We start from the raw sequence: 17843 nt of genomic DNA on the forward strand, positions 1-17843 counted from the left end.
CATGTTATTTTTATATAGTTTTCTTATTATTTTCGTGTTGTCTCTAGGAAAACTGTAAAAATGTAAAAAAATTCTGTAAACGTAAAAATATAATTTTTTTACAAAAAATAGTACCTTATATAATTATCCAAAAAAAAAAAGTGTTTGTCAATTTTTTCATCTTCATAAAAATATAATATCCTCAAAACTATATTCCTTATTCCTTCTAAAATATATTTATCTTTCTAATAAGTCAATTTTTGCAAAAAGATGGTTTTTCTTGAAAAAAAAAATATTTTATATGAAAAATTCAAATAATAGTTAAAAAAAATATAGGGAGAACAATATTAGGGAACTAGTTACAAGTAACTTGTTACCTTAAATTGTTTTTATTCATATTTTTTATTTTTCTCGTAAAATATTTTTTTTTTTTTGAAAAAAAGTCATATTTTTGTAAACTTTGCCAAAAGAACATAAAATAAAAAGTTCCCTTCTGTAATTTTTAAATTTCAATTGTATGTGACTAGTGACTAATGACTATTTATGGTCCAACTCCAAGTCAGCTTACTTGGTTCAAGTTTTAGATCATGCTATTTCTTATGATGTTGCTCCTTGGAATAAATTATGGAAGAATAAGGTGTTGGAGCACCATAAGACTTTTTGGTGGAGCATTCTCTCCAATACTCTTCTAATTCGAGCTCTTCTAGCTAAGAGACTGCAGATTAAAGATTTTTTTCTCTCCTGTCTGTAAGGCGAGTGAAAAGACAATAGAGCACTTTTTTCTCCATTTTAACTTTGCTTTTCACTTGTGGGGATCTTCCCCCTAGGGTATTATGTCGGTTATTGAATTAAGTGCTCGTGTTTGGGATTGGATCAAATTTTTATTAGGCCTTAAGTCAAAGGGGATCAATGTAGATGAGGTATTCCTCTATGCTTTTGTTTACCCAAAAAGTTGGGTGGATGACGTGGATACTATTTTTGACACATGGCACGAAGGAAACAACACCTGGGGCCCTGCTGCCAAGGATAGGACAGTGTTACATGCACATTAAGGGCACCCAATTAAGCATCAAGATCCAACAAAGTCATTTCTAGGTGTTATCCTTCAATAAATAGGTCATAATGACCCTAAAATGATGAACCATGAAGTTGAGGATTTCACGTGGACATCTTGGGGCTCAACTTTCGTCTAGTACAAATACTGAGCACCCAGGCTGACATCTTGTGCGTCGTCTCACATCACTTTTAGTTCCCAACAACTTCCTTTAGGCGATCTGCTTAGCCATTGCCCTATGATACATGAGAGACATGTCCCAATCAAGTTTCAGAGTTTGGAGACTAGTCTACAAGAAACGGCACTCGGGCACTATGAAGCCCTAATAGGCGCCCAATTTGATATTTAGTTGATCTAGGCACACTGCGGCTAGGGTTTAGGTTTTTGGGGATATCTTTGGACCCTAATTCCTCAAATCCATCAAGGAAACAATGTCAAGACATGATATTTCATCAATGGAATCCCGAAAGAGCCCATTCCCAACTATGGGTGCCTAGGTTGACATTTCAACTTGAGCACCGATTTCGTTTCACCAGTGACGCCCGTGCAAATTTGACGAAGCTGAAATTCGTTGAGTACTTTTCACCAAAAAGAAGATTGAACATAAACGAGATAAATTTTAGAGATGTTGCCCCCCACCTAGGGGTCTAGTGCATGCCCCCCAGCCAATGAGCACCTAGATTGACGTATTTTAACTTGAGGCACTCCAGTACACCTTTCTGGAGAAGTCTCTTGGGCATTTCCCTTATTTTCTCCCATGATAAAGATAAAAAGAAAAAGAAAAAATAAAGAAGAAGATGAACAGGAGAGAAAATGGGAATTAGAATGAAAAATAAAGAAAAAAATCTAATATAAGTAAAAATATAAAAGATAAAACATGTAAAAGAGGGTTGTTCAACTTTTTATCATGATTTTTAATAAAAAAAAATTGTCACAAAAGTGACATATATACATAAAACATATTATTAAGGTAAAATGGAACAAATTTTTTTTAGCAAAAATAGTTAGTACACAATATAAAACATAAGTAACAAAAATATAGTAAATATGCGTGCTACACTAAAAATAAAATAAAAATGGAAAACACTGTACTTACTTAAATTTCCCTATATTATTAAGTTTTCAAAAATATATGCAATATGTATTAGTTTGGTTTAATTTCTTTAAAATATCTATACAAATAGATCTTAATCGTATGAATTAAATTGAATTTACGAGTATTTATGAACACCCTTAAATGAACTAAATTATTCTCAGTATAGATGTGTAAACTCTACTTAGTTATTTAAAAATGAAAAAATAAAACATTATGAAGAAAAACAAACAATTAGATATCAAGAATCCTTAGGGCACACCAATAGGGAAAAAAAATCAATGTGGGTTTGTCATATTTCAAGTTGCCTACAATGAAAATTGTTTTATTTAAGTAGATGAAATTGTAGAAAATTATATTTGTATTATAAGGAAAGTTCCATTTTTTTCCCTAAAGAGAATAATATGACAAGCATGATGCATTTGCTGCAGATGAAAGAAATAAGTAACAAACACAATACAAACAATATAAAACTGGTAAAATTAAAATATGAAGGGCATAACTTGCATTTGCAAGATGACCAGAATCCAGTTTAACTCTAGTCACTGGACGAAGAAGAATTATACAATAAACAATGTTTATACAGAGCATAAAACGTACAAAATTTCTCAAGAACAAAACTCAATTGGATGAAAGATAAGCCTACTACTGAAAATATAATTTTAATTTATACAGGATGAGCTATTATTGATCTCCAAGTATACACGAATGGGAACACGCCAGGAGCATTCTTTAGTCTTTACTTCTACATCATCTCCCTATAGTTGCCCCAATTTCTCCTGTCAAACCATAATTATATATCAGAGAAGCATAAAATGTAAAGTACAACACATTATGAAGAGTCCTCAAAAGATGACCATCTAAGATTTTGATTATGAGAAGCAAAAAAATGAAATGGGGAAGACTAAAGAGGGAGAACAAGGGGAAAGTGATACAGAAAGTTGTACAACTAAGATAACATGATCAAGAAATTAAATGAAAGAAAGTTGTACAGTTAATTACTTATCATTCATCAAAATCACTAGCAATCCTGAGAAAAGGGAAAATATACAAGGGAAATACCTGAAGCATCTGCATTAACTTGGGGTGCTGCTCCAAAAGCTGGCAGAGTTTGTCTCTGTCACTCAATAAAGACTGCCAACAAAATGTGTAAGTAATGGGGAAGTTATAACAGGGGATTCTGATCAAACAGAATTGAAGATTTTTTAGCATATAAACAAATTCAAAATACCTGAATAGCTTCGGGTGATTTGAAAAACTCCTGTAATGACATTGCTGGATCTTGTTGCTGCTGTGAAGCAGTATCCATAAGTGGGTTTATCATTTGTGGATGAGCATGTTCAACTTGATGCTGCAGCTGCACATGAGAAAAGTCTTGTTGCTGCTGCTGCTGATAAAATGTATTCATATGAGAAGCCTGTTGTGGTTGCTGTAGCATCTGTAAGGAATGCATTTGCATGTGACCAGGACTTTGCAAAGACACGCCTTGGTCCAACTGCTGTGAAGCTTGCATAGGTGGCCTAAGGTGGTGGGGAGGCTGCGGAGGACGTTGGAGCTGAGGTGGCTGAAGTGGCTGCAACTGAGAAAGGGAATGAATTGACTGAATGGAAGACTGAGTAATGGAGAGATTCTGCAAGACATTTGGTGGATTATCAACCTGCTGAGTTGGGAAGTTTCCATAGAGATTTGCAGGCATTGACCCTGGCCTACTGAAACCCAAGTGTGACAAATGGGGAGCAGGTGCATAGGCATTTGCTCTCGTCCCTGAAGCAGTTGAAGATGTCATCTCCATCTGGTTGTGTGCTAAAGGTTGGGAGGAAGAATTTTTATTAGAAGTTATATTATATGGACCAGATGAGAAAGGAGGTGGAGTAGGAGGAAGTGGTGGTGGTGGCCTAACAGATCCACCGGGAGAAGAGATGGAATTCCTCGAGAACTTGGCATCTATCCCTAATGATGCAGAACTGTTGTTAAACATGTACTCTGAATGAACCTGCAAAATAAAGGGATCACCAAGTTATTACATAGATGCGCATAAACTAGCTAAAGGTAGCAAATACAGGGAAACTTATTGAAAAATAAAATCATGAAAAGCCCTATTTTCTCATACTTGGAAAGATGATAGAGATGGATTCTGGACATCAGTCAAAGAATTCATAAATGAGGATGGTTGGCTTGAAACTAGATCAGAACTCTGAGATATCACAGGTGCAACTGTTGGAGGCGGTGGCATTGGAGGCAAGGGAGGTTGACTTAGCAGATACCTCTGGTCATAATGCCCTTGAGACCCTGTAGGTACAGGTACATTCATAGAGGGAAATTGAATGTTCTTTTGATGTAAATTTTGTGGAGTCAACCTAGTATCCACTGGTAATGGTGCCAATGATGGTGATGCATGACTATAAATAGAACCAGGAAACCCAGGATTGTTTGATGCTACCACAGAATCAAACCCACCAGAATTCTTGACTGTAATTGCATTTTTCATGTCATCAGACTGCTCCATATACTTCTTATCCGAAGTAACACTCTGTTCTCTAGTTAATGACTTTTCAGGACGCGAAATCGACATCCTTGAAGAAAATTCACTCTGTGTATTTTCATCAATGTTAGCTGCTAAAGGTGTGCCCAAACGAGAAAATTGGCTACTCTCATGAACATCACTGTCTGTCTCTTCAACAATAGAGTGGGGAGAATTTTGCTCGACAATAAGAGGGGAGGGCTGCTGCAGATTATCATCTGGCTGAGGAAAGGGTAATTTGTCATCAGTTTCGGACTCCTCGCCATCAAAAACTATATCAATCCCATGAAGATCATCATCCAGATCTGTCTTCAATTGCTTAGGTTTGCTGGACTTCTCTGAAGCTATTTCACCCATGGAAGTTGCATTCTTGACCTGTGTTGTATCCACTCCGACTACTGCAGACATGGGATTCTGGCGCTCCCTCTGTCTAGCCATAAATTCATCCACATGAATTGAAGGAGGCCTTCCACCAGTTGCTCCTACTCGCTGAACAGCAATCACGTTAGAATTTGTAACCCCATCAACATTTCTTTCCCTTGCAACATAGTCATCCACGTGCATGGACGGAGGCCTGCTAGTATTCGGTTTGCGCTGCCTAAAAGTATCCCTCCGAGTAGGAGCTGAAGAGGTAGTAGATGGCCCAAGTCCTCGTGCAAATGCATTTTGAGCTGCATTCTCAGCTGGAGAATTTTCTCCTCTAGCACGCCTATTTGATCCTTCTACAGAAGGCATTTTTCGTTTGGCAGAAAGTGTTGTCTGAGGAAATCTATCAGGTAATGTTTCTGGACATTCCCACAGAAACTTGTCTCCGAGTCCTTGGAAAAGATAATCTTCAGACCTTTCAGCTTCACCATCTGACATCAGATGGGCTTTTGAAGAAAACAGATCTGATGAAACCCGACCACTGGAAATTATGTCATTTGCTGTTACTGAACCAGCAGGGTTTTGCAGTATTGACAGCAACAATTTTGCAGAATCTAAAACCTGTAAATAGTCAATAACATCATGAATTAACAGAAATTATAACAAAAGAAATAAACTTATAAACACAATTTCAAATAAGTATGCCTGATAAAAAGCAGTTTGAATATCGTAGTTGGTCAAATATTCATCATCTTCAATCTTTGAACTCAACAGAGATACTAATTTGTGTATGTAATTTATCTGTTCTTCAGGAGCACCATCTGCTCCTTCTTTTGTATCCTGAATGCCAAAAAGAAACTTCACAGCAACCACCTGGTCCTTCAAACTAAGCAACGAAACAACATTTAGTTTCCAAATCAAACATTGTAAACAACTAAAGAAAAATTGAACAATCTAAAGTCCCACATGAGTCAACTTCACTCCAAGTCGACAAAAACAACCTCTAGCAACAGACGTATAGCCTTTCAGTAAAGAATTGTGATATGTGTACCCAAATATTACATTAGTGTCAGCTTTATCAATCAATCACATTCATCTAAACAAGGGCCCAATGTTTAAAAAAGAGTAGTTTCATATCACTGTGTAATGTTTGAGTGCATATTTAGGGTGCACATATCATTACTCTAAAGCAATTGGAAAAAAAGGAAGCAGAAAGCAAAGAGCAAATACTTGAAATAGCATTACAGCTAAATCAATGACATGCTGAAAATTATATGGTGAATAACATACACAATGAAAAATAAAGGGGCAGTAAAGATGATGTTCCTGCAGAGAAACAACTAAATAAAGGCATGAAAACTAACCTCTCCCCATCCATACAAAAGGATGAAGAACCCAAACACAACGCATTAATAGACTCAATGGCATAATCTGAAAACCCGTCTTTACTATCTATAGATTGTAACAACTTCTTCCAGCAGCATAGCAAAGGGGGCTGTTTTCTCCATTCAAATTCATCAACATTGCCATAATCTCCATTGTCATCCCTTTCCTGTGCTCTATGTGATCCAATTTCCTCAGTTCGGGATAGAACACGGTTGAAAATAACAACTAAAGTATTTTGGCCTACATTGTCAGAACCCAGTTCTTTAAAAACAGTAAGACACGCCAACAACTCTTTTCCAACTGGTAGAACCTGAAAAATTAAAAATAAAATAATCACACGATTTTGACACTGATAACTTTTTTCCCTTTTGATATGATGAAATAAATAGAATTTTTTATCCTTACATTCAGTCAAAGCACCAAAAAATAGTTATTATCTTACTTGAATCCCAGAATTTTAGTGTTATTATTTTATTTTTCGACTACTTTTTCTTCTTTGATTATAAATTATAATTGTCACAAACAAAGGGTCGGTTTGGTAGCATTATCGCTTAGACAAACATTTAATATGTTGGAATAACATGAAATTGTTGTGTATTTGGTAATTTATAATTTATAATTTAAAAAGTTGTGAATTGGAAAAACAAAAGCATGGCAATTGATAATCTATAATCAAAGTATGAATTAAATACAAAATTATTAAAATAAATATCATTTTAATATATATCTAATAAAATATAAGCAGCAAAAATACTTTTTTAAACAAAATAAAAAATATATAATTTTTATTATTATTAATTTTATATATATTTATATTGGTTTATTCAGATATTTTTATCATATATGATAATTTTTTTTCAGGCAATAAATAAATAAATATATATATTAGCAATGAATAATACATGTTTTTTTTCCTAGCATGAATGATGCATGTTACAGCAAGTAAATATATAAAATGATTACAGATTCTCTTATAAGCCATAATTTGAAGTTCGGTTGTGTAGCTTCAAATTTTAGCTTTAGCTATTATACTTCTTAAATAAGTTGTTACTTAAATAAGTACTGAACAATTTATTTGATAATTATATTATTAAAAGAAAAAGAGAGATTTTTCTTTTTGATAAATTCAATCACACCAAACACGCAATTAGCCAATTACCAAAACCCTATCATGGAAGAGAAAATTTTCAATAAGCAACATTTAACTTTTATAAAAGCTTCATCAAATTGGGCCCAAGGATAGTTATAAAAGAAAATTTAGTAAATATAGCTAAAAAAATCCTTTTGGTATTTTTCCTAAAAACTTCTCCCAACAGAACCTACCATCCCAAAACAAGGTCCAAAACAAGTTCAAACATAGAGAACGAAACATTCTTAAGTACGCTTCATAGTTCATATACAGAGATAAGCTTGAGTATATTTCATAAATAAAAAACATGATGCTGCAGTATTAAAAGAGAAACACATACACACAATCTACTTAAAAAGAAAATATATATTTTAATTTTCTCACAAGTTACAAACATAAAGTTATAGCATGGAAAAGAAAAACACAGAACTAAATGCTACCTGACAGAATTTGAGGAGATACGATAAGATCACAGCACAGTCCTCAGCACTGATTTCAAAGCCGTGCCTAATGAACCACCAAAGTATTTTAGGAAATGCAGAGAGAGACTAAGAAAGAGAAAGAAAAGAGAGAAACAGGGATACTTACAAATCATGTTTTCCAGCACGGTGAACAGATGTTCGAGAACTACATAATAATGAGAAGGACTTGAATACAGGAACACACCAGCTAAGAATAGCAACCCCACATTTAGTTGAACTCGTAGTGTCTAAAACTTGTTTTCCATCTGAATCAATAACAGTTAAACACCTTCCCAGCACTCTAGTAAGCATCTGAATGAAACCCTCCTTTAACAAAAATGCCTGAAAGAAGAAAGCCCATACTTGAATCTGTTTCTGATATAGAAGAAATGAAAAAGAGGTCCAAACATAAAAACAAAAAAACATTTAATCGACAAGCCTGCAATAGATAAGAACCTGGGCATGTGGATGTTCCAATAGGTTGGCAAGAAAATCAAGATATCTGTAAACCTGAAAAGTGCATGAATAAAACGTTTAATTCTGGAAAATTAGATATCAATATCAAGATTTTAGAGTTAGAAAGGGAAAAAAAAAAGTTACCTTGAAACTGTCCATTTCAGATAGAGATGACACATCAGAGACATGCTCGCTTATCCAGGAGAGGATAGGTTGAAGAAGGACAGAGCAAGTTTCAACCTTTAGGCATCCAATGCGTACTATAAAAACGCGTAGCATGTCCTGAATCACTACCAATTCCTGTAAGAGAAACATCATTCAGTCATACAGAACAATACAAGCAGATAAATTTTCAGAAACACCTCCCCCTAGTTGAATAAAAGGCAATAATGGTATAATGTAAATAAACAAATAAAGGAAATAACTCCTAAGGCCAAAGGGTAAGTCACATACAGAAATAGCATAATGCTGGATAATATGGGCAATTTTGTCAAGCTGTGGCATCAATTGAGCAAGCAACTTCTCCAGATGCACAGGCTGAAGATACCAATTGACCTGCTTTTCCTTCCTGGGCCCCAATAATGTACCAACAGACAACTTTCTAAGGGCACTCAACAAGGGCAATCCATTTCTCCAAAGCCAGAAACCTCCTTCGGGAAATAAATCATTCTAGCATTGCAAGAGTGATAAAGAAAGACATTAAACTAAACTCAATGTTTAAGTGTGAAGCTTATAGCAGCTTCAGCATGCAAAATGCATAGTTTCCACAGCAATAATCATTAGCTGCAGAAAATACAATAATATAACAAATATTCAAATGGACCGATATAGCAGCTAAACAGACAAATATATGAGTGCACAAGCATTACTGCTTTTTATAATTATAAACAGATTATTATCTAAACTCTGGTGCTTTCAAAAATTGTTTAAAATAAAAAGGATGCTAACTACTGTTTTGTAAAAACAACTTGCATTACAATAGACTCACTAGTTGCTGCTAGTTAAGCTTAGCAAGCTGAACATTTAACGTAATACAATTTAAATTTTAGCTAAAGCAGTATCTAAACCAAATAAAAGAAATAGCATACCAAAAGACAGAGCAAACTGCAGGTTTCCTTAGGACCCAAAGCCAGCACTGAAGTAGATTGAACACTAGCAAGGAGGGAATGGAAGAGACCAGGAGTCCAACCATATACTGGCCAACAAGCAAGTGCAGATGCAACAAGATGACAAATAGCTCCAAAACCAAGCGCAGAATCAGGATAAGATGAGGATAAGTCCGCTGCACATGCTGCTAATTTTGGACTGATTACAGAATCCGATCAGATAAGTATAAAAAGGAACATTAAATAATGTAGGCTGCAATAAAATAAAAAAGGAAGTATTGCCAACCTAACTTCTCGATGCAGTCGAAGAAGCGCATTCATTAATTTGGTATTTCTATGCTGCTCCTCAGCTTCCTATAATAAATAATGAAACAACTCAAGATTGAGTGTAACGGAAGTGCTCAACATGATATAACAATACAATACAAATACACATAAATGCACTAAAAGTTTTTTCCACAACATCCAAACCAGTGGAGTCAGTGCTTCAAAAATGAACAAAGTGATCATTTCACTGTAGATTTAGGTTTTAACTTCAAGAACCAAAATATGAAGGAATAGAAAATCAATTATAGACTCCGGTCCCTACTAACACCCCTAGCCCTTCCATGTAACTTCCCTTTCTTAATAAATTCATTCTTCTATAATTCATAAGGAAAAATACATACATTTATGTATGGCATGTACACACGCCAACCCAATTTCTCATCGCTGTTTTACATTTAACATAATAGAATGTTTATTCAAAAAAAAACATAATAGAATGTGAAATTGCTCCACTCCAATAAGAAACAAATTTTCTGAATACACAAGTAACAATTATATTGACAATTAACACTAACACAATAACAAAATTCTTAATACCACTCTTCTCATCCAAACAAATCATATGAATAACATGAAATCAATTCAATAAATATATATATATATGCATAAAAAACTAATAATTAAAAAAAAAAACCTGTAGTTTCTGCAAGAGGTTGATCAACAACACAAGGGAAGGAACCAAAAGATCAATTAAACTCTGTTCACGATAACGTTCTAGTAGTAAATCTGACGTAGAATTGCATTCTGTGCCATCATCAACAAGGTAATCTGTCCAAGGCCAAAATATCTCATTTCCATAAATATATTAGATGACAGCCAAAAGGACAATAGTATCTTTAGTAAACAACTAAAAATTGCACAAACTAGTAACATAAGACAAACATAATATCCAGCAACAAAAGATGTAAAACAATTATACAAGCAACGGACTACAAAATCCATGTCCCATGATTAAAAATAATAATAATAATTAAATAGGCAAAAACATTTCTCTTCTGATTGTTCTTGTGAGAAGTGCTTAACTGTCATATTCCTGCCGATACATGATAATAATTATATTTTAAAGAAGAAGAAGAAAAACATGATAAGAAGAAGAACTGTACAACATACCATAACTGTTTGATGACCTTTCAAGCATGAACCTACAGTTCACCAGAAGTGTGAATATGACTGTTATGGCACCTTCATCATACAGAGCAGCAGCAACAGACTATATTCAAACAAAACATTGTAAGCAGCATACAAAATCACAATCGTAAACTAGCTGATAGATACAGTTACATACTGAGTTCTCTGAAATGAAAGCTAAAATTCTTATAGCTGTTGTTAACTGTGCTATAGATGAGTCACGAAGGATCACTCCATCAAAAGTCTTCTCAGAGACAATTTTTCCAAGATTCTCCATAACATTAACATCAGAACCACTAGAGGAATCTCCAATAATGTTTTCTACATCTGTTAGATCTGACACTACTGTGGTTGTTGAACTTAAGTTGGCATCTCCTCCAGAAGCTAAGACAGCAGCATACCGCAAAATCCCAATACCCCCATTTTTATGATAGATTACACCAGCATCTATCCATTCCAACAGCCTCGTAGGAGCATCTTTTCGATTGGATCCTGGAGACGAGGAATGCAATGCTCTATGGAGTTCTACAGCAAGTCCAATCCAAGAACCAAGAGAAGATGCAGTTGAATCAGTAACAATTACTTCAAAAATCTCAGCCGCCGAGTGAAATATGGCAAGATTTAGAGGCAAAGCTCCTGAATATCCAGAATAACAAGTAAGTAAATGCATAACTAAAACGGTGTGAACAAGATATTTCATCGAATTCCAGACTCAATTAGAGGAGTTCATTACCACTAATTTTGGCAACTGGATCTGGTTCCTTTGCAGAATGCAGCGCTTCAATCAAAATTTTCATAGCCTATAAATGATAAAAAATAATTGAGATTCAAAAGTAAAGAATGTAACCAAACATGACTAAATAAAAATGACAACACGATCATGAAGACTAATACTGAAGAAATACCATATTGCTATCAACCATCTAGGCCATAAAAACATCTATTAAAGTAGATTCTACATCATGATTACTCGTGATAAATTGTAACCATGTTAAGAATAGCAAAAACTCTTCAAAGCATAATACATATTTGACAACATTTCACTAAAAAAAATACAAATAAGAGTTACTTAATTTACAGGTAATCATTAAATTAGTTTACACAGTGACATAAAAGAAAAAATATAGAAACAAAAAAATATCATAATAATTTGTTCCCCTAATACAAAAGAACCATTTAAAATAAACTTCAAGATGGCATATACCTCTGGAAAGTATCCCAAAGCCAACAAAGCATGTCGTCCACAATCAGACCTGTAGACAATAAGAAATCACAATCATGAACATTGTATAGCATTCCAAAATCACATTTTAACTAAATAGTACCACCTTGCAAAACCACATAGCTCCCACAGGACCCATAAAAACTCTTCCGAGTTTGGGGATGATTTCAGCAAACGATCTATTGCATTAACCTGCATAACAACACAATAATCTGATCTCTCAGCAACCAGTTATTAGCAAAAAAAATTTTGAAAAAGAAAAAGAAATAGCAGGCATAAGCTTGGATGAAGCAAAGCACTAACCACCCTCAAGTGCATCCCAATAATCATCCCAACTTCTTGAGAATCACACAAGAATCCATTTGCTATTAAAACAGATGCATAACGCAGAGGAAGACAGACATCCTTATTCACACCCCTAGCTCCCTTTAGAGCATCTATTAGTGTCACACAATGATCAGGTTGTTGTAGCAAGAAAATGAGACCTGGATATAATAACGTATGTTGAGAATCACGAGATCTTAGAAAAATCATTAAGTAAAGAGAAATGATGACAGTGAAGACCTGAACGACTAAAGAGAAGCGAAATAATTATGGCTTCAATAGAGGATGCAATATCCACGTATACATCCATAGCATGTCCCACTTCTGAAGGTAAAGTAGATGATGATAACAATGCAATTGATAGAGGTAGAAAGCCCATGTCCTGCTTCAAGAAAACATATATGTATAAATATATTAATATATATTTGACGGCATAAAGCATGGTACAATTTATTTTTAAGAAACCACAGAAAAGAAGAATATAATGTCCATTACCATAAATCTGTGTGTGTGTGTGTGTGTGTGTGTGCATTCAAAAATAGCCTCCCAGGCTAACCTTATGATATATGGAGACTAGAAAATTATAGCAATTGCTATGTAGGTAGACACCTAGAAAGGGGCTAAAACCTCTAATCATATAAGAGCAAACCACAAGCCTGACAATTTTAGCTAAGCATCTCACATAGAAATGGGTATTATATGAGTAAACAAATCAATCCTAATCAAATCAGCGTTCATATAAAAGAAAATTTAAGAATAAATGTTGGCATAATTTTCTGGGAACAGTATTAATAAAGCATAATTAGTGTTAACCTTACAATCGTACATCGACAAAAGAATCATAATTATCACACAAGAAAAATAAGATATAGTTAACAAACTAAACAGAGTACGGTCCATGATACACGTAAATATGTATATCCATCTTTTACACACATATTACAAGCTAAAAGAAAAATGTACCTTAAGAAGTGCCAAAAGATGCAAATTGACATCCCAATTTGAGAAATAATCCGATGATCCAATCAAGCTACTGGATGCCTTATATGACAGCAAACCTTCTGTTTGCCCAATATTCAGTGATCTGGTTGCACAGGCTACCGGAGAAGGGTCTTCGATTGAGCTACATGAAGTAATCAATTTCTGCAGAATAATTGTCAGCAAAGAGAACCTAAGAATTAGAAATTCAAATCTCTCACATCGAGATCACAAATTTAAAATAAGACCAGAAAAGAAAGTTAAACTGACCAAGAGTTTTTTAAGTTGCAATTTTGCAGTGATAAGCATGTCCACATTAGCACTTGTAATCCTCTCTATAGTGGAAACTTCTTCCAGAACAGATAGAACTGCAAACTACAAAATCCAAACTACTATAGGATACCGATTCCAATAATTTAGAGAAATTCAGAAAGAAAAAAAAAAGAAATTCATCTTGAAAGGCATTACCTCATATCTAGAAACAACTTCATAGAATCTTAAGCGATGGAGAACATGAGTTGCAAGAGAAGCGACAGCATGTCGTGGTTTTTGCAATAAAAGATTCAACAATTTACTATAACCTTCACTGATACCATTTGGAATGTTTCCTTCTTCACGAGGCCACCAGCCTAAAAATCCTTCACAACCAAAAGAGAATCGAGTAGCCTGCTCAACAACTTTAAGTAACAGTAATGTTGTCGCAGTAGATTTCTGTCTGTCATAGCAGAAAACATGAGCAAGCTCATCCATTCCCCCACCACTAACAAAGTTAAAGCAGCTATCTCTACCAGAGCACAATAGAAGAGCCACACTCAATCCCATAATGACATATGTACTCTGAAAAGAAAGATAAGTATTAGAAATATAACTTGAGCAACCTATATGCACTGTCTTAGAATGAGCAGCCTTTCTGCAACTGCCTAGGCTGTAATACAGACGATACCCTATCATCTTATACAATGCACTCTTCTTTTATATCATATAAATATATATACATATAATTTGAGCAAGCAAAGGAAGAAGAAAGTGAGAAAGACATAATCTATTCTGATTGTTACAAGAGTATCAGTAATTTAACAAAAATGTGATTGCATGAATAATAGCACAAGCAGTACTTAACTTACATGTGTGATCTGGTGTTGCCCAACATGCAAGGACTCCCTCTTAAAAGAGAAGTAATGTTTCAACATATCCACCAACTGCTTACCAGTTAAGTCAGCCTCAGATCCAAAGAAGGAGCCATCTTCTAACAATTTGGCTGATGCATTCTCTGTTTCACATTGATAGAGATCAAAAAGACCCTTTAAGGCTTCACTAGTAACATTCTGCAGCTCTTCATAGCTGTTGGGTTTATCCAAAACATCAGCATAGGACGATGCTACTGAGACTAAAATGCTAACAACTTTACTTACGCCATTCCCTAAATTCGGCAACTCCCAAATCTTAACCAACATCTGTAGAAGTTGCTTAGCTTCAATGGACATATCTGATGCAGGAAGAGGTAGTGATAAAGCCTTCAAAGCTGAAATAGGTTCTTCAATTGTTATATTAGTTGAACGCAATGCCAACGGAAGGTCTTCAAGTGTTCCATCAGCAGACCTAACAAGATTAGTTATCGAGCTATCACCAAATTCAATGTTAAACTGCCCCAAATCCTCTGCTGTGTTTCCATATATGACCAAACTCAAACTACGATAACTACCCCTGACAACAAGATGATTGGTGACGACAGCCTGCAAGTCATGTGATATGACTCCTATAAGCAATAGGCCCAACAAAAACTTAAAAATTAACTACAAACAAGCCTAGGCTGAATTTTTTTTTATTACAAAAAAAAGTGAGCACTTTAAATAAGGCAAGCCTGCATGAATAGTCTTTCCCCAAAAACATATTGATCACTCTGTATATAAAGAATGACACCAATTCATTGATGAGTGCTGGCAGTTCACATTTAAAAAATACAGTAAGACCGCACTTGACATTGAACAGGAATGTAATGAAAAATAGCACAATTAATTACCTCTACTTCAAGCACATTTGACGATGAATGAGAATACAGGAAAGGCTGACAAAGACGCCTGAACCTTGTCTCTCCCTCACACTGAACAAATACCTCTAAAGCAAAAGAAGGAGGCAATGTAGCCCTATAACAGAAAACATACCAACAATAACGTTAAATGTTACTCGGGCATCATGAATTAAACACTTGAACTTTTTCTTTCCACAAATCTTGATAGAACCACATCAACCAGGCAATATAACACTGCTCTATAAATTCTCTAAGATTTTGCATAAACAAAAGCTCTTCTATTCCAAGAATGAGGATGATGAATAAAAGAGTGTGCAAACCCTAACACGAGAAAATCAGCATAAATGACATAATCGCCAAACCATTCTCATCATCTAAGACAAAATAGCACTTTGAAGTATTATAAGTATAAAACAATATCAGAAGAAGCGTTTAACTGATATAATTTCCAGAATTCAGTGCAAGAAACATTAAACTAGTGATTTTAATTATCAATGCCACTTACCCAACAAGTGCTACTGATTGAGATGTTGAAGAAGCGTTCTGTTCTAGAAACTCACAAGCAGTAATGACAACTGGTTCAGCAAATAACACCTGAAGAAGACAATTGCAAAATTATGATCACTAATACTTCTCAAATAAATAACAGTAACAAATGTAAGTTTTAAATTAACAAGAATACCCCAAAAAATTAAAGAAAGCAATTCCTCTAAGTGAAACTTCGAAACAAAGAGAAAATCAACACGACAGTAATCGAACAAGGAGAATCGAGACTTGAGATTAAGAAAATGAATCTATATAAATATATGTGTACGAATCATTAAACTGGAAAAGAAATTAAGCAAAAACGAAGTAAGACAGGAAATTGCCTCGTCGACATATTCATCGAGATGGGGATGGACGAATGTCTGAGCGAACAAAACGCAAGGCTCCGGCCGACCCATGGGGCAATTTCGGTGACCCTCGACTGAAATTTAGATTTGTAAAGAAGACATGTAGTGGAGTGTCTCCAAGTTGAGGTTCTAGGGTTTGAGCAGCACTGAACTGTATGGAGGCTAAATGGCAGGCAGTATTGGGGATTCTTTTTCTGGTTTATCGTCGGCCAAAGCGAACGACGGAGAGGGAAGGGATGGATGGAGGGAAGACATTTTGAGGTATTTATATTTATGTGATTTTTTTCTTTTCTTTTTTTCAATGTCATTTTTAAAAAATTAGTAAAATTAAGACTACTTTTTTTTTTTTTTTTTTTGAAATAAAGTAATTCATTAGATAGCAATATCCGCTATTACAATAGACTGAAGAGCAGAGGGAACATTGCTCTTAGTAAAAAGACGACCAGACCAAAAACAAGCACCGCGAGCAACACAATGTGCGGCCTTGTTAGCAGATCGTTTAACATGACAAACAGAAACATTATGTAAAATAGAAATAAGCGATTGACATTCTTGAATAAACAAACCAAAAACAGATGGAAGTACAACCGAGCTATTAATAGCTTGAACAACAGCGATGCAATCTGTCTCGATTAGCACATTCGCCAAGTTCCTCCTCTTCAACCAACTGAGAGCCTCCTTGACACTCAAAGCTTCAGCAACAGCTGGCTGACAAACCCCAGGATGCAGAGAAGAGCTAGCTTCGATTAGCTTCCCATGACAATCTCTAATGACCATACCCGTACCATATTGAGTCGTTGCAGCAAAAATCGCCCCATCAGTATTTATTTTCAACATCCCAGCAGGCGGCTTCTCCCAACACACACTGCTACCAACAACAGCAGCATCAAATAACAGCGGTTCAAACCTACTTTCCTGAGCCAACAACCAATTATAAAGTGTAGACCTAGCCATTCGAACCACATCCGCAGCCTGAGAAGAACGACCCTGCCAAAGAAGCTCATTTCGGGCTTTCCAGATACCCCATGCCACCATCAATAGCTCATCCACCAAGGCCACTCTACCCCCTACCAAAAACACCTTAAACCAATCAGCAAAAGTAGCTTCTGCAGAAAACTGCAGCCCCACACCAGACCTATTCCAACAAGATTGTGCAAAATGACATCCAACCAAAACATGGACAATGGTTTCTTCATCAGAGTTGCAGAACACACAGCGGGGGTCAACAGGAACATGTTTAGTACGCAACTGGGAACGAGTTGGTAAACGCCCCGAGATGGCTTTCCATGCAAAGTGAAGAACCTTGGGAGGAACTTTGACTTTCCATAGAGCCCTCCATAATTCAGACTCCAACTGAAGGCCCCATTCACCTTTCAACTCTTGGAGATAGT

General features: G+C 35.3%; 1 protein-coding gene across 2 annotated transcripts; it reads right to left on the minus strand.

Moving 5' to 3' along the window:
* Positions 1-2583: 2583 nt before the first annotated feature.
* On the minus strand, positions 2584-16747 carry LOC115701294 (protein virilizer homolog). Of its 2 annotated transcripts, none has more exons than XM_030629047.2 (28): positions 16429-16747; positions 16065-16153; positions 15551-15674; positions 14655-15263; positions 13999-14367; positions 13801-13905; positions 13516-13695; positions 12793-12934; positions 12532-12713; positions 12335-12420; positions 12211-12259; positions 11740-11806; positions 11164-11642; positions 10989-11088; positions 10513-10646; positions 9838-9905; positions 9534-9750; positions 8899-9114; positions 8590-8745; positions 8446-8499; positions 8117-8331; positions 7969-8035; positions 6378-6709; positions 5719-5899; positions 4237-5634; positions 3358-4119; positions 3189-3260; positions 2584-2905 (listed from the first exon to the last, which is right to left on the minus strand). In XM_030629047.2, exons 1-28 carry the CDS (start codon positions 16501-16503, stop codon positions 2885-2887), a joined length of 6549 nt encoding a protein of 2182 aa, XP_030484907.2. In that variant the 5' UTR covers positions 16504-16747; the 3' UTR covers positions 2584-2884. The 2 variants fall into 2 exon arrangements, with proteins under 2 accessions (XP_030484907.2, XP_030484906.2); XM_030629046.2 differs by having other exon boundaries at positions 12793-12937; positions 16429-16736.
* Positions 16748-17843: the final 1096 nt, after the last annotated feature.

The sequence above is a fragment of the Cannabis sativa genome, chromosome 8 (assembly GCF_029168945.1).
Source record: "Cannabis sativa cultivar Pink pepper isolate KNU-18-1 chromosome 8, ASM2916894v1, whole genome shotgun sequence".
NCBI classification, from domain to species: Eukaryota; Viridiplantae; Streptophyta; class Magnoliopsida; order Rosales; family Cannabaceae; genus Cannabis; species Cannabis sativa.